The sequence below is a fragment of the Ranitomeya imitator genome, chromosome 10 (assembly GCF_032444005.1).
Source record: "Ranitomeya imitator isolate aRanImi1 chromosome 10, aRanImi1.pri, whole genome shotgun sequence".
Taxonomy (NCBI): Eukaryota; Metazoa; Chordata; class Amphibia; order Anura; family Dendrobatidae; genus Ranitomeya; species Ranitomeya imitator.
Window position 1 is genome coordinate 75,657,540 of NC_091291.1, and position 22,532 is coordinate 75,680,071.

General features: G+C 46.0%; 1 protein-coding gene across 2 annotated transcripts in view; it reads right to left on the reverse strand.

Moving 5' to 3' along the window:
* The window catches only part of LOC138652014 (NXPE family member 1-like), a 514,573-nt gene that overhangs the window by 293,588 nt on the left and 198,453 nt on the right, over nt 1–22,532 (reverse strand). For both annotated transcript variants that reach the window (XM_069742701.1, XM_069742702.1), the window contains exon 2: nt 21,766–21,869. In XM_069742701.1, the coding sequence (XP_069598802.1) occupies nt 21,766–21,864 (99 nt within the window). In that variant the 5' untranslated portion in view covers nt 21,865–21,869. The remainder of the gene's footprint in view (nt 1–21,765; nt 21,870–22,532) is intronic.

Consider the following 22,532-nt stretch of genomic DNA (forward strand, 5'->3'; position numbering starts at 1 on the left):
CTTAAGTAGTTGTTGAAAACAACACTGCATTCGGCCTACAAGTTGGGTCTGGGGTGTATAGACGGTGTGTTACACTCCAAGCTGTTCCCCAGGTTGCCTCTCCATTGCTTCAATCTTAAAGCTCTTGTTTAATAGTTGTTGAAAACAACACTGCATTCGGCCTACAAGTTGGGTCTGGGGTGTAGAGACGGTGTGTTCCACTCCAAGGTGTTCCCTAGGTTGCCTCTTCATTGCTTCAATCTTCTGGCTCTCGTTTAGTAGTTGTTGAAAACAACACTGCATTCGGCCTACAAGTTGGGTCTGGGGTGTAAAGACGGTGTGTTCCACTCCAAGGTGTTCCCCAGGTTGCCTCTACATTGCTTCGATCTTCTGGCTCTTCTTAAGTAAATGTTGAAAACAACACTGCATTCGGCCTACAAGTTGGGTCAGGGGTGTAGAGACGGTGTGCTCCACTCTAAGGTGTTCCCCAGGTTTCGTCTCCATTGCTTCGATCTTCTGGCTCTCGTTTAGTAGTTGTTGAAAACAACACTGCATTAGGCCGACTAGTTGGGTATGGGGTGTAGAGACGGTGTGTTACACTCCAAGGTGTTCCCCAGGTTGCCTCTCCATTGCTTCAATTATAAAGCTCTTGTTTAGTAGTTGTTGAAAACAACACTGCATTCGGCCTACAAGTTGGGTGTGTGGTGTAGAGACGGTGTGTTACACTCCAAGGTGTTCCCCAGGTTGCCTCTCCATTGCTTCAATCTTAAAGCTCTTGTTTAGTAGTTGTTGAAAATAACACTGCATTCGGCCTACAAGTTGGGTCTGGGTTGTAGAGACGGTGTCTTCCACTCCAAGGTGTTCCACAGGTTTCCTCTCAATAGCTTCGAGCTTCTAGCTCTCGTTTAGTAGTTGTTGAAAACAACACTGCATTCGGCCTACAAGTTGGGTCTGGGGTGTAGAGACGGTGTGTTCCACTCTAAGATGTTCCCCAGGTTTCGTCTCCATTGCTTCGATCTTCTGGCTCTCGTTAAGTAGTTGTTGAAAACAACACTGCATTAGGCCTACTCTTTGGGTATGGGGTGTAGAGACGGTGTGTTACACTACAAGGTGTTCCCCAGGTTGCCTCTCCATTGCTTCAATCTTAAAGCTCTTGTTTAGTAGTTGTTGAAAACAACACTGCATTCGGCCTACAAGTTGGGTCTGGGGTGTAGAGACGGTGTGTTCCACTCCAAGGTGTTCCCCAGGTTGCCTCTCCATTGCTTCGATCTTCTGGCTCTTCTTAAGTAGTTGTTGAAATCAACACTGCATTCGGCCTGCAAGTTGGGTCTGGGGTGTAGAGACGGTGTGTTACACTCCAAGGTGTTCCCCAGGTTGCCTCTCCATTGCTTCAATCTTAAAGCTATTGTTTAGTAGTTGTTGAAAACAACACTGCATTCAGCCTACAAGTTGGGTCTGGGGTGTAGAGACGGTGTGTTCCACTCCAAGGTGTTCCCCAGGTTGCCTCTCCATTGCTTCAATCTTCTGGCTCTCGTTTAGTAGTTGTTGAAAACAACACTGCATTCGGCCTACAAGTTGGGTCTGGGGTGTAGAGACGGTGTGTTCCACTCCAAGGTGTTCCCCAGGTTGCCTCTCCATTGCTTCGATCTTCTGGCTCTTCTTAAGTAGTTGTTGAAAACAACACTGCATTCGGCCTACAAGTTGGGTCTGGGGTGTAGAGACGGTGTGTTCCACTCCAAGGTGTTCCCCAGGTTGCCTCTCCATTGCTTCGATCTTCTGGCTCTTCTTAAGTAGTTGTTGAAAACAACACTGCATTCGGCCTACAAGTTGGGTCTGGGGTGTAGAGACGGTGTGTTACACTCCAAGGTGTTCCCCAGGTTGCCTCTCCATTGCTTCGATCTTCTTGCTCTTCTTAAGTAGTTGTTGAAAACAACACTGCATTCGGCCTACAAGTTGGGTCTGGGGTGTAGAGACGGTGTGTTACACTCCAACGTGTTCCCCAGGTTGCCTCTCCATTGCTTCAATCTTAAAGCTCTTGTTTAGTAGTTGTTGAAAACAACACTGCATTCGGCCTACAAGTTGGGTCTGGGGTGTAGAGACGGTGTGTTCCACTCCAAGGTGTTCCCCAGGTTGCCTCTCCATTGCTTCGATCTTCTGGCTCTTCTTAAGTAGTTGTTGAAAACAACACTGCATTCGGCTAACAAGTTGGGTCTGGGGTGTAGAGACGGTGTGTTCCACTCCAAGGTGTTCCCCAGGTTGCCTCTCCATTGCTTCGATTTTCTGGTTCTTCTTAAGTAGTTGTTGAAAACAACACTGCATTCGGCCTACAAATTGGGTCTGGGGTGTAGAGACGGTGTGTTACATTCCAAGGTGTTCCCCAGGTTGCCTCTCCATTGCTTCAATCTTACAGCTCTTGTTTAGTAGTTGTTGAAAACAACACTGCATTCGGCCTACAAGTTGGGTCTGGGGTGTAGAGACGGTGTGTTCCACTCCAAGGTGTTCCCCAGGTTGCCTCTCCATTGCTTCGATCTTCTGGCTCTTCTTAAGTAGTTGTTGAAAACAACACTGCATTCGGCCTACAAGTTGGGTCTGGGGTGTAGAGACGGTGTGTTCCACTCCAAGGTGTTCCCCAGGTTGCCTCTCCATTGCTTCGATCTTCTGGCTCTTCTTAAGTAGTTGTTGAAAACAACATTGCATTCGGCCTACAAGTTGGGTCAGGGGTGTAGAGACGGTGTGTTCCACTCTAAGGTGTTCCTCAGGTTTCGTCTTCATTGCTTCGTTCTTCTGGCTCTCGTTTAGCAGTTGTTGAAAACAACACTGCATTAGGCCTACTAGTTGGGTATGGGGTGTAGAGACGGTGTTTTACACTCCAAGATGTTCCCCAGGTTGCCTCTCCATTGCTTCAATCTTACAGCTCTTGTTTAGTAGTTGTTGAAAACAACACTGCATTCAGCCTACAAGTTGGGTCAGGGGTGTAGAGACGGTGTGTTCCACTCTAAGGTGTTCCCCATGTTTCGTCTCCATTGCTTCGATCTTCTGGCTCTCGTTTAGTAGTTGTTGAAAACAACACTGCATTAGGCCTATTAGTTGGGTATGGGGTGTAGAGACGGTGTGTTCCACTCCAAGGTGTTCCCCAGGTTGCCTCTCCATTGCTTCGATCTTCTGCCTCTTCTTAAGTAGTTGTTGAAAACAACACTGCATTCGGCCTACAAGTCGGGTCTGGGGTGTAGAGAAGGTGTGTTACACTCCAAGGTGTTCCCCAGGTTGCCTCTCCATTGCTTCAATCTTAAAGCTCTTGTTTAGTAGTTGTTGAAAACAACACTGCATTCAGCCTACAAGTTGGGTCTGGGGTGTAGAGACGGTTTGTTCCACTCCAAGGTGTTCCCCAGGTTGCCTCTCCATTGCTTCAATCTTCTGGCTCTCGTTTAGTAGTTGTTGAAAACAACACTGCATTCGGCCTACAAGTTGGGTCAGGGGTGTAGAGACGGTGTGTTACACTCCAAGGTGTTCCCCAGGTTGCCTCTCCATTGCTTCGATCTTCTGGCTCTTCTTAAGTAGTTGTTGAAAACAACACTGCATTCGGCCTACAAGTTGGGTCAGGGGTGTAGAGACGGTGTGTTCCACTCTAAGGTGTTCCCCAGGTTGCCTCTCCATTGCTTCGATCTTCTGCCTCTTCTTAAGTAGTTGTTGAAAACAACACTGCATTCGGCCTACAAGTCGGGTCTGGGGTGTAGAGAAGGTGTGTTACACTCCAAGGTGTTCCCCAGGTTGCCTCTCCATTGCTTCAATCTTAAAGCTCTTGTTTAGTAGTTGTTGAAAACAACACTGCATTCAGCCTACAAGTTGGGTCTGGGGTGTAGAGACGGTTTGTTCCACTCCAAGGTGTTCCCCAGGTTGCCTCTCCATTGCTTCAATCTTCTGGCTCTCGTTTAGTAGTTGTTGAAAACAACACTGCATTCGGCCTACAAGTTGGGTCAGGGGTGTAGAGACGGTGTGTTACACTCCAAGGTGTTCCCCCGGTTGCCTCTCCATTGCTTCGATCTTCTGGCTCTTCTTAAGTAGTTGTTGAAAACAACACTGCATTCGGCCTACAAGTTGGGTCAGGGGTGTAGAGACGGTGTGTTCCACTCTAAGGTGTTCCCCAGGTTTCGTCTCCATTGCTTCGATCTTCTGGCTCTCGTTTAGTAGTTGTTGAAAACAACACTGCATTGGCCTACTAGTTGGGTATGGGGTGTAGAGACGGTGTGTTACACTCCAAGGTGTTCTCCAGGTTGCCTCTCCATTGATTCAATCTTAAAGCTCTTGTTTAGTAGTTGTTGAAAACAACACTGCATTCGGCCTACAAGTTGGGTCTGTGGTTTAGAGACGGTGTGTTCCACTCCAAGGTGTTCCCCAGGTTGCCTCTCCATTGCTTCAATCTTAAAGCTCTTGTTTAGTAGTTGTTGAAAACACTGCATTCGGCCTACAAGTTGGGTCAGGGGTGTAGAGACGGTGTGTTCCACTCTAAGGTGTTCCCCAGGTTTCGTCTCCATTGCTTCGATCTTCTGGCTCTCGTTTAGTAGTTGTTGAAAACAACACTGCATTAGGCCTACTAGTTGGGTATGGGGTGTAGAGACGGTGTGTTCCACTCCAAGGTGTTCCCCAGGTTGCCTCTCCATTACTTCAATCTTAAAGCTCTTGTTTAGTAGTTGTTGAAAACAACACTGCATTAGGCCTACAAGTTGGGTCTGGGTTGTAGAGACGGTGTCTTCCACTCCAAGGTGTTCTCCAGCTTTCCTCTCCATTGCTTCAATCTTCATGCTCGTCTTAAGTAGTTGTTGAAGCAACACTACATTAGGCCTACAAGTTAGGTCTGGGTCGTAGAGACGGTGTCTGCCGCTCCAAGGTGTTCTCCAGGTTGCCACATAATCGAAGCTGCATAGAGCCTATTTTGTAATTTTACGCCTACAAAGTCTTTCTGCGGTCCCTCCTTCCAATTGTCCTCCACTGAGCACAACAATGCAGAACGTGTACCCATGTAACCTTTTTTAAACCAGCGTCGAGCCAACTTTGTGGTTTAAGGCCTACTTGTAGTGTCTGGCTGCTCCACTCAATACAGCTGTCCTCTTTACAAAAAATGACCTACAATTATCTGATTTTCAGCCTATCGGAATTTTAAAACTGCAGTGGGCCTACTAGTTGGGTTGGGGCCTTCTATCTGTGTTTGCCGCTCCTTGCTGTTCTCCTACAGTGAACAAAGCTGTGCCGCCTGTTTACTACTCTTGCCAATTTTGAACTGCATTTAGACTACTTACAGATTTGGGCCTACTCTCTGTGTCAGCCTCTCATTCCAGTTGTCCTCCACTGAACAAAACAATGCCCCCTGGTTAGTCCTGTTACCAATTTTGAACTGCATTTAGCCCACTTTATTCTTTGGGCCTATATGTTGTGAATTCTGTGGCCAAGCTCCCTCCTGTGGTCGTGAGTGGTACTGCGGCTGGTTCTGTCTATAAGCTTCCTTTGGTGGATGAGAGTGGTACTGCGGCTTCTGAGTTTCCTTCCTCAGGTGATGAGGTTAAGTCGTTAGGTGCTGCTCTATTTAACTCCACCTGGTGCTTTGATCCTGGCCTCCAGTCAATGTTCTAGTATTGGTCTTGCTTCCTCCTGGATCGTTCCTGTGGCCTCTCTATCCTGCATAAGCTAAGTTCTGCTTGTGTTATTTTTGTTTTGCTATATTTTCTGTCCAGCTTGCTTTATTGGTTTTTCTTGCTTGCTGGAAGCTCTGAGACGCAGAGGGAGCACCTCCGTACCGTTAGTCGGTGCGGAGGGTCTTTTTGCCCCTCTGCGTGGTTGTTTGTAGGTTTTTGTGTTGACCGCAAAGCTATCTTTCCTATCCTCGGTCTATTCAGTAAGTCGGGCATCACTTTGCTAAATCTATTTAATCTCTGTGTTTGTATTTCATCTTAACTCACAGTCATTATATGTGGGGGGCTGCCTTTTCCTTTGGGGAATTTCTCTGAGGCAAGTTAGGCTTATTTTTCTATCTTCAGGGCTAGTTAGTTTCTCAGGCTGTGCCGAGTTGCATAGGGAGCGTTAGGCGCAATCCACGGCTACCTCTAGTGTGGTGTGTTAGGATTAGGGATTGCGGTCAGCAGAGTTTCCACGTCTCAGAGCTCGTCCTATGTTTTTTGGTAAATGTCAGGTCACCTTGTGTGCTCTGAACTTCAAGGTCCATTGTGGTTCTGAATTACCTGTTCATAACAGTACTGGAGGCCCAAAGTACTAATGCTTCTCAATAGAGGGAAAAGAGAAGTTCTGAGACCATTTTTTTTTCTTTGCACTGTGTTCTGTCTTTCTTTTCCCCTATTCATCAGGGTGGTTCAGAACACAGGTGTGGACATGGATATTCAGGGTCTGTCCTCTTTGATGGATAATCTCACTATAAGAGTACAGAACATTCAAGATTTAGTGGTTCAGAATCCTATGTTAGAACCTAAAATTCCTATTCCTGAGTTATTTTCTGGAGATGGAGCTAAATTTTTGAATTTTAAAAATAATTGTAAACGGTTTCTGGCTTTGAAACCCCGCTCCTCTGGTGACCCAGTTCAACAAGTTAAAATCATTATTTCTCTATTACGTGGCGACCCTCAAGACTGGGCATTTTCCCTTGCGCCAGGAGATCCTGCATTATGTAATATTGATGCGTTTTTTCTGGCGCTCGGATTGCTGTACGACGAACCTAATTCAGTGGATCAGGCAGAGAAAAATTTGCTGGCTCTGTGTCAGGGTCAGGATGAGATAGAGATTTATTGTCAGAAGTTTAGAAAGTGGTCCGTGCTCACTCAATGGAATGAAGGTGCGCTCGCAGCTATTTTCAGAAAGGGTCTCTCTGAAGCCCTTAAGGATGTCATGGTGGGATTTCATATGTGCCTGCTGGTCTGAATGAGTCTGTCTTTGGCCATTCAGATCGGTCGACGCTTGCGCGAGCGTAAATCTGTGCACCATTTGGCGGTATTATCTGAGCATAAACCTGAGCCTATGCAGTGCGATAGGACTTTGACCAGAGCTGAAAGGCAGGAACACAGACGTCAGAATGGGCTGTGTTTCTACTGTGGTAATTCCACTCATGCTATCTCTGATTGTCCTAAGCGCACTAAGCGGTTCGCTAGGTCTGCCACCATTGGTACGGTACAGTCGAAATTTCTTTTGTCCGTTACTTTGATCTGCTCTTTGTCTTCCTATTCTGTCATGGCATTTGTGGATTCAGGCGCTGCCCTGAATTTGATGGACTTGGAGTATGCTAGGCGCTGTGGGTTTGTCTTGGAGCCCTTGCAGTGTCCTATTCCATTGAGAGGAATTGATGCTACGCCTTTGGCCAAGAATAAGCCTCAGTATTGGACCCAGCTGACCATGTGCATGGCTCCTGCGCACCAGGAGGATATTCGCTTTCTGGTGTTGCATAATCTGCATGATGTGGTCGTGTTGGGGTTGCCATGGCTACAAGTCCATAACCCAGTATTAGATTGGAAATCAATGTCTGTGTCCAGCTGGGGTTGTCAGGGGGTACATGGTGATGTTCCATTTCTGTCTATCTCATCATCCACCCCTTCTGAGGTCCCAGAGTTCTTGTCTGATTACCGGGATGTATTCGATGAGCCCAAGTCCAATGCCCTACCTCCCCATAGGGATTTCATGTGATTGTGCTATCGATTTGATTCCTGGTAGTAAGTTTCCTAAGGGTAGACTATTTAATTTATCTGTACCTGAGCACGCCGCTATGCGGAGTTACGTGAAGGAGTCTTTGGAGAAGGGTCATATTCGCCCGTCATCGTCGCCATTGGGAGCGGGTTTCTTTTTTGTGGCCAAGAAGGATGGTTCGCTGAGACCTTGTATTGATTACCGCCATCTAAATAAAATTACGGTCAAATTTCAGTACCCTTTGCCGCTGCTGTCTGATTTGTTTGCTCGGATTAAGGGGGCTAGTTGGTTCACCAAGATAGATCTTCGTGGTGCGTATAATCTTGTGCGTATCAAACGGGGCGATGAATGGAAAACAGCATTTAATACGCCCGAAGGCCATTTTGAGTACCTGGTTATGCCATTCGGACTTTCTAATGCTCCATCAGTGTTTCAGTCCTTTATGCATGACATCTTCCGAGAGTACCTGGATAAATTCCTGATTGTATACTTGGATGCTATTTTGGTCTTCTCGGATGATTGGGAGTCTCATGTGAAGCAGGTCAGAATGGTGTTCCAGGTCCTGCGTGCTAATTCTTTGTTTGTGAAGGGGTCAAAGTGTCTCTTTGGTGTTCAGAAGATTTCATTTTTGGGGTTCATTTTTTCTCCTTCTACTATCGAGATGGACCCTGTTAAAGTTCAGGCCATTTATGATTGGACTCAGCCAACATCTCTGAAGAGTCTGCAGAAGTTCCTGGGCTTTGCTAATTTATATCGTCGCTTCATCGCTAATTTTTCTAGCATTGCTAAACCGTTGACTGATTTAACCAAGAAGGGTGCTGATGTGGTCAATTGGTCTTCTGCTGCTGTGGAAGCTTTTCAGGAGTTGAAGCGTCGTTTTTCTTCTGCCCCTGTGTTGTGCCAACCAGATGTTTCGCTTCCGTTCCAGGTCGAGGTTGATGCTTCCGAAATTGGAGCAGGGGCTGTTTTGTCGCAGAGAAGTTCTGATTGCTCGGTGATGAAACCATGCGCCTTCTTTTCCAGGAAATTTTCGCCTGCTGAGCGAAATTATGATGTTGGCAATCGAGAGTTGCTAGCCATGAAGTGGGCATTCGAGGAGTGGCGTCATTGGCTTGAAGGAGGTAAGCATCGCGTGGTGGTCTTGACTGATCACAAAAACTTGACTTATCTCGAGTCTGCCAAACGGTTGAATCCTAGACAGGCTCGTTGGTCGCTGTTTTTCTCCCGTTTTGACTTTGTGGTTTCGTACCTTCCGGGCTCTAAAAATGTGAAGGCGGATGCCCTGTCTAGGAGTTTTGTGCCCGATTCTCCGGGTTTGTCTGAGCCGGCGGGTATTCTCAAAGAGGGGGTAATTTTGTCTGCCATCTCCCCTGATTTGCGGCGGGTGCTGCAAAAATTTCAGGCTAATAGACCTGACCGTTGCCCAGCGGAGAAACTGTTTGTCCCTGATAGGTGGACGAATAAAGTTATCTCTGAGGTTCATTGTTCGGTGTTGGCTGGTCATCCTGGAATCTTTGGTACCAGAGAGTTAGTGGCTAGATCCTTTTGGTGGCCATCTCTGTTGCGGGATGTGCGTTCTTTTGTGCAGTCCTGTGGGATTTGTGCTCGGGCTAAGCCCTGCTGTTCTCGTGCCAGGGGGTTGCTTTTGCCCTTGCCGGTCCCGAAGAGGCCTTGGACACATATCTCTATGGATTTTATTTCGGATCTCCCCGTCTCTCAAAGAATGTCGGTCATTTGGGTGGTTTGTGATCGCTTCTCTAAGATGGTCCATTTGGTGCCCTTGTCTAAATTGCCTTCCTCCTCTGATTTGGTGCCATTGTTTTTTCAGCATGTGGTTCGTTTACATGGCATTCCAGAGAACATCGTTTCTGACAGAGGTTCCCAGTTTGTTTCGAGGTTTTGGCGAGCCTTTTGTGCTAGGATGGGCATTGATTTGTCTTTTTCCTCGGCTTTCCATCCTCAGACTAATGGCCAGACTGAACGAACCAATCAGACCTTGGAAACATATCTGAGATGTTTTGTTTCTGCTGATCAGGATGATTGGGTGTCCTTTTTGCCTTTGGCTGAGTTCGCCCTTAATAATCGGGCCAGCTCGGCTACTTTGGTTTCGCCGTTTTTCTGCAATTCTGGGTTCCACCCTCGTTTCTCTTCAGGGCAGGTTGAGTCTTCGGACTGTCCTGGTGTGGATACTGTGGTGGATAGGTTGCAGCAGATTTGGACTCATGTAGTGGACAATCTGACTTTGTCCCAGGAGAAGGCTCAACGTTTCGCTAACCGCAGGCGCTGTGTGGGTCCCCGACTTCGTGTTGGGGATTTGGTTTGGTTGTCATCTTGTTATATTCCTATGAAGGTTTCCTCTCCTAAATTTAAGCCTCGTTTCATTGGTCCATATAGGATTTCTGAGGTTCTTAATCCTGTGTCTTTTCGTTTGACTCTTCCAGCTTCTTTTTCCATCCATAACGTGTTCCATAGGTCATTGTTGCAGAGATACGTGGCACCTGTGGTTCCATCTATTGATCCTCCTGCTCCGGTTTTGGTTGAAGGGGAATTGGAGTATTTTGTGGAGAAGATTTTAGATTCTCGTGTTTCGAGACGGAAACTCCAGTATCTGGTTAAGTGAAAAGGTTATGGTCAGGAAGATAATTCCTGGGTCTTTGCCTCTGATGTCCATTCTGCCGATCTGGTTCGTGCCTTTCTTGTGGCTCATCCTGGTCGGCCTGGGGGCTCTGGTGAGGGTTCGGTGACCCCTCCTCAAGGGGGGGGTACTGTTGTGAATTCTGTGGCCAAGCTCCCTCCTGTGGTCGTGAGTGGTAGTGCGGCTGGTTCTGTCTATAAGCTTCCTTTGGTGGATGAGAGTGGTACTGCGGCTTCTGAGTTTCCTTCCTCAGGTGATGAGGTTAAGTCGTTAGGTGCTGCTCTATTTAACTCCACCTGGTGCTTTGATCCTGGCCTCCAGTCAATGTTCTAGTATTGGTCTTGCTTCCTCCTGGATCGTTCCTGTGGCCTCTCTATCCTGCATAAGCTAAGTTCTGCTTGTGTTATTTTTGTTTTGCTATATTTTCTGTCCAGCTTGCTTTATTGGTTTTTCTTGCTTGCTGGAAGCTCTGAGACGCAGAGGGAGCACCTCCGTACCGTTAGTCGGTGCGGAGGGTCTTTTTGCCCCTCTGCGTGGTTGTTTGTAGGTTTTTGTGTTGACCGCAAAGCTATCTTTCCTATCCTCGGTCTATTCAGTAAGTCGGGCCTCACTTTGCTAAATCTATTTTATCTCTGTGTTTGTATTTCATCTTAACTCACAGTCATTATATGTGGGGGGCTGCCTTTTCCTTTGGGGAATTTCTCTGAGGCAAGGTAGGCTTATTTTTCTATCTTCAGGGCTAGTTAGTTTCTCAGGCTGTGCCGAGTTGCATAGGGAGCGTTAGGCGCAATCCACGGCTACCTCTAGTGTGGTGTGTTAGGATTAGGGATTGCGGTCAGCAGAGTTTCCACGTCTCAGAGCTCGTCCTATGTTTTTTGGTAAATGTCAGGTCACCTTGTGTGCTCTGAACTTCAAGATCCATTGTGGTTCTGAATTACCTGTTCATAACATCTATATCTGTGTTTCCTCCTCATCCTGCCCATTGCCCAGCCAGTGATAGATGAGTCTGCTGGTACATTGACCCATAACGCAAGATTCCCCGTGCACGCTACACTGCAAGATTGTGACTCTGCTGAAAGTCAGGTCCCCCTTCCCGCATACCATACCACCTTACACGGTGACAAAGAGGAAGGTGCAGATGAAGGTGCAGGTTCCTTCATCAGGTGGGGGGAGGAATACTCGTTGGCGACGTCATTGGCACAGGGCCCCTCATAGTACGCAAAAGTGTTGCTGCCGGTGGGAGGCGCCCCCGCCGTACAAACACACCGCTGTACTTTGAGGGGCCCTGTGCCAGTGCCAATGCCAACGAGGGGGCCCCCCCTGCTTGCTCAGGATCACAGCACTTGCAAAGTTGAAATACTTATCTCTCGCTGCTCCACTGCCATGACGTGGTCCAGATTTACTGGGCCCACTAATTACTTGAACCAGCCCTACCCCCCACAGCTTTAGCCAAATGACCCCCAATTTCAAATGCCTTACAATTATTATAAGCTAAATTAAGATTGACAAGCTTTAGTAACAAGAATGGATGTTTTTGCCATTAAAATGGGCTCTGTACATGTTTTCCTGGCCTCTACTCACTGCCGACTATGCTCCCCCATTGACTTGCATTGGGTTTCGTGTTTTGGTCGATCCCCGACTTTTCGCGATAATCGGCCGATTCCACTCGACTCGACTTCTGAGATAGTCGGGTTTTGCGAAACCCGACTCGACTCTAAAAAGGTCAAGGTCGCTCAACCCTACTCACTGCGGGCTCTAATCCAAGGTCAGAGGGGTTTTCTGCTCTCTGCCTGCTCAATAAATGCTGCGGTCACAGCATTTGGGGGGTCAAAGTGATGGCAGGGGTGCTGGCACCGCTCCTGGCACTGAACGCCGGGAGTCAGCTGTCAGAATAAGCTGATACCTGGAAGCGATCTTGTGCGCAAGGCTACTGTGCGCTCAAAATTGCCTGGACGTATCCATATGTGCAAGGTTGGTAAGTGCACCAAATGTATGGAACCGTCTAAGGTCGTGAAGGATCCTGCCAAGTAGGGTTGAGCGAAATGGGTCGGCCATTTTCAGAAGTCGCCGACTTTTGGCAAAGTCGGGTTTCATGAAACCCGACCCCTGTGTGGGGTCGGCCATGAGGTCGGCGATCTTCTGAATCTGGTATCGGAATTCCGATACCGAGTTCCGATATGTTTGCAATATCGGAAATCAGTATCGGAATCCATATTTAAGTGTAAAATAAAGAATTAAAATAAAAAATATTGCTATACTTACCCTCTGACGCGCCCTGGTACTAACCGGCAGCCTTCCTTCCTTAGAATCAGCGCGTGAAGGACCTTAGATGACGTCGCGGCTTGTGATTGGTCGCGCGATCACCCATGTGACCGCTCATGCGACCAATCACAAGCCGCGACATCACCGAAGGTCATCCAAGCGCTGATTCTTAGGAAGGAAGGCTGCCGGAAAGGAGCAGGGCGCGTCCGAGGGTGAGTATATACCTAATAGGAATACCTAATAGGAATATACTCACCCTCGGACGCGCCCTGCTTCTTTCCGGCAGCCTTCCTTCCTAAGAATCAGCGCTTGAATGACCTTCGGTGACGTCGCGGCTTGTGATTGGTCGCGTGAGCGGTCACATGGGCGGTCGCGTGACCAATCACAAGCCGCGACGTCATCTAAGGTCCTTCACGCGCTGATTCTAAGGAAGGAAGGCTGCCGGTTAGTACCAGGGCGCGTCCGAGGGTGAGTATAGCAATATTTTTTATTTTAATTCTTTATTTTACACTTAAATATGGATCCCAGGGCCTGAAGGAGAGTTTCCTCTCCTTCAGACCTTGGGAACCATAGTATCCCATTGCACTGCATTAGGTTTCGTGTTTCGGCCGACCCCGACCCCGACTTTTCTATAGGATCGGCCGATTTCACTCGACCCGACTTTTGAGAAAGTCGGGTTTCGTGAAACCCGACCCGATCCTATAAAAGTAAAAGTCACTCAACCCTACCAAGTACTGTTTATCTTTTACCATGTCACAGCCCCACAGGGTCACATTAGCTTTCCGCCCTCTGGGCATCCCTACTGAAGGGCGGGCTTGCCATATGACTTACTGAGGTACTCAGCGCCATTCCTGTTGCAAGTCCTTTGCATATTCAAGTAGTGCTGCCCCTCTCCTGTTATGTGAATAGCCCCACCAGGTCCAATTGGTATTACCATCACCAGACTGCATACAGTCGCCTTTATTCCCATAATTTCATATGACATCCAGTTTTCTTCCATAAGGATATTCTGATGAAGGTCCTATGATGGACCGAAAATGTTTAATTTAATTTGTTTGGTCTGGATGTACAATAAAGAAGCAATCAATTGTTTTCAAATATTGAGTGCCAAGTAATTTTTTTGCCTAATTGTATGGGTTGGACGCCCGACTTGAGCTCCACCAACAGTATTATTCCAGAGTGCCGTGTTATTTATTTCCAAAATTTGAAGGATAATTTGGTCCGAAACTGGTTAAAGGTACCCCAAAATATCTGGTAAAAAAATTCCTCTGTTGTCTTTTGACTTTTTCACTTGAAAACAAATCCAATATCACATTTTGTCAATCAGTTTATTTCTTGTTAGAACTCAGTTTGTTGTGTATATCCCTTTCTGCCCGTGCAACAGGTACTATATAGGAAACATTGTTAGACCCCTTTTTGTAAGGTTTAGGGAACATTTTAAAAGGATCAATGCGTCTAATAAGGCATATACGTGATGTACATAATTCAGACCCGAAGGTTTTGCTGGGTTAGAAAAAGAGTCTTTACCAGACCAAGGTGATGATTTAAAAAAGCTACTTTTACGTATGAAGGCAAGATGGATAAAACACACAAATGCATAAGGTCCATGTGGCTTTAATGATAAGATCGACATGTCGGTCTTTTTGTAAAAAATTTTTTGTTGATTGTTGGTTTTAATTGGTATTACAGAGGGGTGGTGAAGAAGGCGTTGTCTCTATAATAGGGACTGTCTATCCAGGTCCTTCCATACCTGTACCCATTGAAGTGTCTGATCGACGCGAAACGACTGTCATCCTCTGCTGCACCTGCTTCCCTGCATCTATGTACTACTTGTGAACCTACAAATTCAAAAGAGCATCATGCCCCATACCAAAGAGATATAATACACAAAAATACCATAAAAAATCAATAAGTTTATTAAACAAAAATAGAACATACGTACAAATATGAGGGTAAGGTGTATGATAAAAAGCAGAACACATACACAGGAATGTGCACATACAAAATAGGCACGAAGTAAAGTGCCATACAGAATAATATACGCAAAGTGCGAATCCTGGGCTATATGACACACACGTGTGTGCAACTACGCTAGACAGTGTTATAGAATGGCAGGAGAACTACGGCAACGTTCTGCTTTTTATCATACACCTTACCCTCATATTTGTACGTATGTTCTATTTTTGTTTAACCCCTTCATGACCCAGCCTATTTTGACCTTAAAGACCTTGCCGTTTTTTGCAATTCTGACCAGTGTCCCTTTATGAGGTAATAACTCAGGAACGCTTCAATGGATCCTAGCGGTTCTGAGATTGTTTTTTCGAGACATATTGGGCTTCGTGGTAGTGGTAAATTTAGGTCAATAAATTCTGTGTTTATTTGTGATAAAAACGGAAATTTGGCGAAAATTTTGAAAATTTCGCAATTTTCACATTTTGAATTTTTATTCTGTTAAACCAGAGAGTTATGTGACACAAAATAGTTAATAAATAACATTTCCCACATGTCTACTTTACATCAGCACAATTTTGGAAACAAAATTTTTTTTGCTAGGAAGTTATAAGGGTTAAAATTTGACCAGCGATTTCTCATTTTTACAACGAAATTTACAAAACCATTTTTTTGAGGGACCACCTCACATTTGAAGTCAGTTTGAGGGGTCTATATGGCTGAAAATACCCAAAAGTGACACCATTCTAAAAACTGCACCCCTCAAGGTGCACAAAACCACATTCCAGAAGTTTATTAACTCTTCAGGTGCTTCACAGCAGCAGAAGCAACATGGAAGGAAAAAATGAACATTTAACTTTTTAGTCACAAAAATGATTTTTCAGCAACAATTTTTTTATTTTCCCAATGGTAAAAGGAGAAACTGAACAACGAAAGTTGTTTTCCAATTTGTCCTGAGTACACAGATACCTCATATGTGGGGGTAAATCACTGTTTGGGCACGGCAGGGCTTGGAAGGGAAGGAGCGCCATTTGACTTTTTGAATGAAAAATTGGCTGCACTCTTTAGCGGACACCATATCACGTTTGGAGAGACCCTGTGTGCCTAAACATTGGAGCTCCCCCACAAGTGACCCCATTTTGGAAACTAGACGCCCCAAGGAACTTATCTAGATGCATAGTGAGCCCTTTAAACCCCCAGGTGCTTCACAAATTGATCCGTAAAAATGAAAAAGTACTTTTTTTTCACAAAAAAATTATTTTAGCCTCAATTTTTTCATTTTCACATGGACAACAGGATAAAATGGATCCTAAAATTTGTTGGGCAATTTCTCCTGAGTACACCGATTTCTCACATGTGGGGGTAAACCACTGTTTGGGCACATGGTAAGGCTCGGAAGGGAAGGAGCGCCATTTGACTTTTTGAATGAAAAATTATCTCCATTGTTAGCGGACACCATGTCGCGTTTGGAGAGACCCTGTGTGCCTAAACATTGGAGCTCCCCCACAAGTGACCACATTTTGGAAACTGGACCCCCCAAGGAACTTATCTAGATGCCTAGTGAGCCCTTTAAACCCCCAGGTGCTTCACAAATTGATCCGTAAAAATGAAAAAGTACTTTTTTTTCACAAAAAAAATTTTTTCGCCTCAATTTTTTCATTTTCACATGGGCAATAGGATAAAATGGATCCTAAAATTTGTTGAGCAATTTCTCCCGAGTACGCCGATACCTCATATGTGGGGGTAAACCACTGTTTGGGCACACGGCAGGGCTCGGAAGGGAAGACGCGCCTTTTGACTTTTTGAATGGAAAATTAGCTCCAAATGTTAGCGGACACCATGTCGCGTTTGGAGAGCCCCTGTGTGCCTAAACATTGGAGCTCCCCCACAAGTGACCCCATTTTGGAAACTAGACCCCCCAAGGAACTTATCTAGATGCATACTGAGCACTTTAATGCCCCAGGTGCTTCACAGAAGTTTATAATGCAGAGCCATTAAAATCAAAAATAATTTTTCTTTTCTCAAAAATGATATTTTAGCCTGGAATTTCCTATTTTGCCAATGGTAATAGGAGAAATAGGACCACAAATGTTGTTGTCCAGTTTGTCCTGAGTACGCAGATACCCCATATGTGGGGGTAAACCACTGTTTGGGCGCACGGCAGGGCTCAGAAGGGAAGGCACGCCATTTGGCTTTTTAAATGGAAAATTAGCTCCAATCATTAGCGGACACCATGTCGCGTTTGGAGAGCCCCTGTGTGCCTAAACATTGGAGATCCCCCACAAATGACCCCATTTTGGAAACTAGACCCCCAAACGAACTTATCTAGATGTGTGGTGAGCACTTTGAACCCTCAAGTGCTTCACAGAAGTTTATAACGCAGAGCCATGAAAATAAAAAAAAAAAAATATTTTCTCAAAAATGATTTTTAGCCCGCAATTTTTTATTTTCCCAAGGGTAACAGGAGAAATTTGACCCCAAAAGTTGTTGTCCAGTTTCTCCTGAGTACGCTGATACCCCATATGTGGGGGTAAACCACTGTTTAGGCACATGCTGGGGCTCGGAAGTGAAGTAGTGACGTTTTGAAATGCAGACTTTGATGGAATGCTCTGCGGGCGTCATGTTGCGTTTGCAGAGCCCCTGATGTGGCTAAACAGTAGAAACCCCCCACAAGTGACCCCATTTTGGAAACTAGACCCCCCAAGGAACGTATCTAGATGTGAGGTGAGCACTTTGAACCCCCAAGTGTTTCACAGAAGTTTATAACGCAGAGCCGTGAAAATAATAAATACGTTTTCTTTCCTCAAAAATAATATTTTAACCCAGAATTTTTTATTTTCCCAAGGGTTACAGGAGATATTGGACCACAAAAGTTGTTGTCCAGTTTCTTCTGAGTAAGCTGATACCCCATGTGTGGGGGTAATCCACTGTTTGGGCACACGTCGGGGCTCAGAAGGGAAGTAGTGACTTTTGAAATGCAGACTTTGATGGAATGGTCTGCGGGCGTCACGTTGCGTTTGCAGAGCCCCTGGTGTGCCTAAACAGTAGAAACCCCGCACAAGTGACCCCATTTTGGAAACTAGACCCCCCAAGGAACGTATCTAGATATGTAGTGAGCACTTTGAACCCCCAAGTGCTTCACAGACGTTTACAACGCAGAGCCATGAAAATAAAAAATCATTTTTCTTTCCTCAAAAATGATGTTTTAGCAAGCAATTTTTTATTTTCTCAAGGGTAACAGGAGAAATTGGACCCCAATAATTGTTGCACAGTTTGTCCTGAGTATGCTGGTAACCCATATGTGGGGGTAAACCACTGTTTGAGCGAACGTCGGGGCTCGGAAGTGAGGGAGCACCATTTGACCTTTTGAATACAAGATTGGCTGGAATCAATGGTGGCGCCATGTTGCGTTTGGAGACCCCCTGATGTGCCTAAACAGTGGAAACCCCTCAATTATAACTCCAACACACCCCTAACCCTTATCCCAACTGTAGCCGTAACCCTAATCACAACCCTAACCCCAACACACCCCTAACCACAACCCTAACCCCAACACACCCCTAACCCTAACCACAACCCTAATTCCAACCCTAACCCTAAGGCTATGTGCAAACGTTGCGGATTCGTATGAGATTTTTCAGCACCATTTTTTAAAAATCCGCGGGTAAAAGGCACTGCGTTTTACCTGCGGATTTACCGCGGATTGCCAGTGTTTTTTGTGCGGATTTCACCTGCGGATTCCTATTGAGGAACAGGTGTAAAACGCTGCGGAATCCGCACAAAGAATTGACATGCTGCGGAAAATACAACGCAGCGTTTCCGCGTGGTATTTTCTGCACCATGGGCACAGCGGATTTGGTTTTCCATATGTTTACATGGTACTGTAAACCTGATGGAACACTGCTGCGGATCCACAGCCAAATCCGCACCGTGTGCACATAGCCTAATTCTAAAGGTATGTGCACACGCTGCGGAAAACGCTGCGGATGCGCAGCAGTTTCCCATGAGTTTACAGTTCAATGTAAACCTATGGGAAACAAAAATCGCTGTACACATGCTGCAGAAAAACTGCACGGAAACGCAGCGGTTTACATTCCGCAGCATGTCACTTCTTTCTGCGGATTCCGCAGCGGTTTTTCAACTGCTCCAATAGAAAATCGCAGTTGTAAAACCGCAGTGAAATGCGCAGAAAAACCGCGGTAAATCTCAGATTCTCAGATTCGGCGGGCGCACTGCACATGCGCCCGCCATTTTGGAAGATGGCGGCGCCCAGGAAAGAAGACGGACGGACGCCGGGAGGCCGGGTAAGTATAAGGGGGGGAGATCAGGGTACGGGGGGGGGGGGCGCCAGAGCACGGGGGGTGGATCGGAACACGGGGGGGTGGATTGGAGCACGGGGGGGGGGGTGGATCGGAACACGGGGTGGGGGATTGGAGCACGGGCTGGGGGATCGCTGTGTGGGGGGGTGGATCGGAGCACGGGGGGGATCGCTGTGCGGGGGGGGGGATCGCAGTGCGGGGGGTTTGATTGGAGCACGGGGGGTGTGATTGCATCACGGGGGGAGCGGACAGGAGGACGGGGGAGCGGAGCACAGGACGGAGGGGAGCGGACCACAGATCGGGGGGCTGGGGGGGCGATCGGTGGGGTGGGGTGGGTGCACATAAGTGTTTCCAGCCATGGCCGATGATATTGCAGCATCGGCCATGGCTGGATTGTAATATTTCACCATTTTTTTAGGTGAAATATTACAAATCGCTCTGATTGGCAGTTTCACTTTCAACAGCCAATCAGAGCGATCGTAGCCACGGGGGGGTGAAGCCACCCCCCCTGGGCTAAACTACCACTCCCCCTGTCCCTGCAGGCCGGGTGAAATGTGAGTTAACCCTTTCACCCGATCTGCAGGGACGCGATCTTTCTGTGACACAGCATATGCGTCACAGGTCGGATTGGCACCGACTTTCATGACGCATACGCTATGTCACAGGTCGGGAAGGGGTTAATAAACTTATTGATTTTTTATGGTATTTTTGTGTATTATATCTTTTTGGTATGGGGCATGATGCTCTTTTGAATTTGTAGGTTCATAATATTGGGGAGTTTTGCCCCTGTTTATCCCCGGTGGAATGCAATGGGCATGTCCAATAGAAGGGAGTTTTTCACTACTAACTACGTCCTCAGTGTCGGTTTTTGTTTTGAAATCTATGTACTACTTGTATTGAGTAAAGAAAGGATTGTTTTACTGCATCATGGAATGCCACCTATTTTTCCTCTTTGGCCTATAAAATGTTTTGCAACTCAGTTTGTGTGTGCAGGGCATTTTGATTATTTGGGGGGTTTTGAAAAAAATGTTACCTGATTGGGAGGTTTGTCTTATAAAATGTGATTCAACCTCTAACGGCTGATGATTTGAACATTATACTGACTCATTTGCATAGACTATATAGGAAAATCAGAGAAAAATAGTATTTGCATAATACTTTGGGGCAATTTCATAAATATATATGTTTTTGCCATTTTGCTTTAATAAAACTTCTGCATATGGAATAAGAGTTAATTTGTTTTCTAACGTTTGACATATTTTTCAGTCGATTTTAAAAGAAAGCAGCACACCATCATTTTTTTAAAAATGTTACCACTAGAGTGTGTTAGGGGTCGGGTTCCCACCTCTGCACAGGGGGAATCTCAGGCCATCTCTCCGCTGTGGTCTCCCATTCTTCTCCTGCTGCAGTGGAGCCTGCTCAGCGGAGACGTCGGTCCCAGGGTCTTGCTCAGTCCCACTCTGTACAAAGAGTTACTGCTGCTTTTCCTGCTTATGCCATTTAAGTCAGTGCTGGGCAGCGGCGAGCACACGCTTCTGGGACTAAGTCCTGCTTTTCTCATTCTGAGCATGCCCTGAGTGAGATCTCTCAGTAGAGATCGAGGGTCACATGGTCAGATACTGCAGCTAAGTCCATTGGTCCTTTCAGGAAGGTCCTTTAAGTGCTAGGACTAAGTCCTGCTTTTCACACTCTGAGCATACCCAGGGCAAGATCTCTCAGTGGAGATTTAGGGTCACATGCTCAGGTATGGCAGTCTCTCATTGGTCCTTCTAGGAAGGTTTTTTACTTGCTGCAGCTATATAAGGCTCGCATAGCCGCACGGCCATGCGCTAGTGTCAATTCATATATGTGCTTTGTGCCACTGTGGTTATGCATGAGTGTGTTCAGGGACCCGGCTGAAATAAGCCCCTAGAATACCGGCTTCTCCGGTGAGGAGATTGCATGTTGCATAACCACTGACTGCTAACAGCTTGGCAGTAAGCTTGTGCTCCTGTGAGGCTAACAGGGCGCAGTGCTTTCCTTTCACGGCTACTCTGTGGAGTAACAGAGCTAGTCTATACCGCCAAACAGTGCCGCCATTCGCTAGCAGCAGGTTCTTCCTGCACGGTGGACCATTTATAATAAACATCTCTATTTTCTCGGTGCGTTCCGCTAGCCCTAACAGAGTGGTAACACTAATGTAAGTTCCCCCCCCTAGTAATTTCCTTGCCAGCTGCCATCTACTGTTCTCCAGCTGTATGGTTGTCTTGTGCTGTTTGTGATCTGCCAGATCTCTCCATTGTTAGGCTGGGTTCAGATTTACGCTCGGGGGCTTTGTGGAGGGCTGCGTACGTCCTCCGTTAAGCCCCACCTACTTCCTCATACTTCTGCGTGCATCCTGCGCACCTATCTTTAACATTGGGTACGCAGGAACATGCGGATGTATGCGGATGCGTTCCCGTGCAGTCGGCTGGCCCGTTAGAGCAACACATCCGCATGCATCCGCATGTCCTGCGTACCCAATGTTAAACATAGTTACGCAGGACGCATGCAGAAGTATGTGGAAGTAGGCGGGGCTTAATGGAGGACGTACGCAGCCCTCAGCAAATCCCCTGAGTGCAAATCTGAACTTAGCCTTTGCTGGACAAGCCAGAGGTCAATTCTCAATGTGCATCTATCAGTTCCAGATTGAGGATCTCATACACTTGAATTGAGAACATGTGGCCGTTACTTCTGACATCCAGCCAGTAAGAAACTGCAGTCACAAAATAGCGGAATTGGACCAGAGAGGTGCCAGGAGGAGCTGAAGCTTTCAGCCGGTAATAATTTTACTATAGGCAGGGAATATGGGTTAGTGATTCCACTCCAACAGTGAAATGAAATAAAAATGCTGGAATGGTGCTTTTAGTGCCAAAGCCTTTTTTTATTATGATCATTTCTTATGATAATTATTAACATATTTACCTTTCTTAAACTGCGATGAAATGTTAGGCTTATAAGAAAACAGAATAGAAGACCTGTAACCATAACCATGAAACTCTTGGACGTTATTGGTTGAGCCATTAGACCTGAGAAAAAGAAAAAAAATGAAACCTCAGTTTTCTAAAAGATAAACAGTACAGAAAGCTCATACTTTTGTTAGACAAAACTTTTGATCTATATATCTGAACATGCTAAAGAAGAATTTATTGAAGCAAAAGGAATTCCGGGCAAAAAAAATGTTAGAAGCAAAATGGATAAACTTTCTCAACTGAAATAAATTGACCACTTTATCTTTAAGCCCTTAACCCTTTAAGTCTGTTTCCACTTTCATGACCAGGCCAAATTTTACATTTCTGACCACTGTCACTTTATGTGGTAATAACGGATCCCACTGATTCTAAGGCATCTATTCTTTACACATCCTGGTGATGTGTAAACAGTACTGGTGAAATCCGTGGTCCATGTGTACATACAGTTAGGTCCATATATATTTGGACAGAGACAACATTTTTCTAATTTTGGTTATAGACATTACCACAATGAATTTCAAACAAAACAATTCAGATGCAGTTGAAGTTCAGACATTCAGCTTTCATTTGAGGGTATCCACATTAAAATTGGATGAAGGGTTTAGGAGTTTCAGCTCCTTAACATGTGCCACCCTGTTTTTAAAGGGACCAAAAGTAATTGGACAGATCCAATAATTTTAAATAAAATGTTCAGCTTTAGTACTAGGATGAAAACCCTTT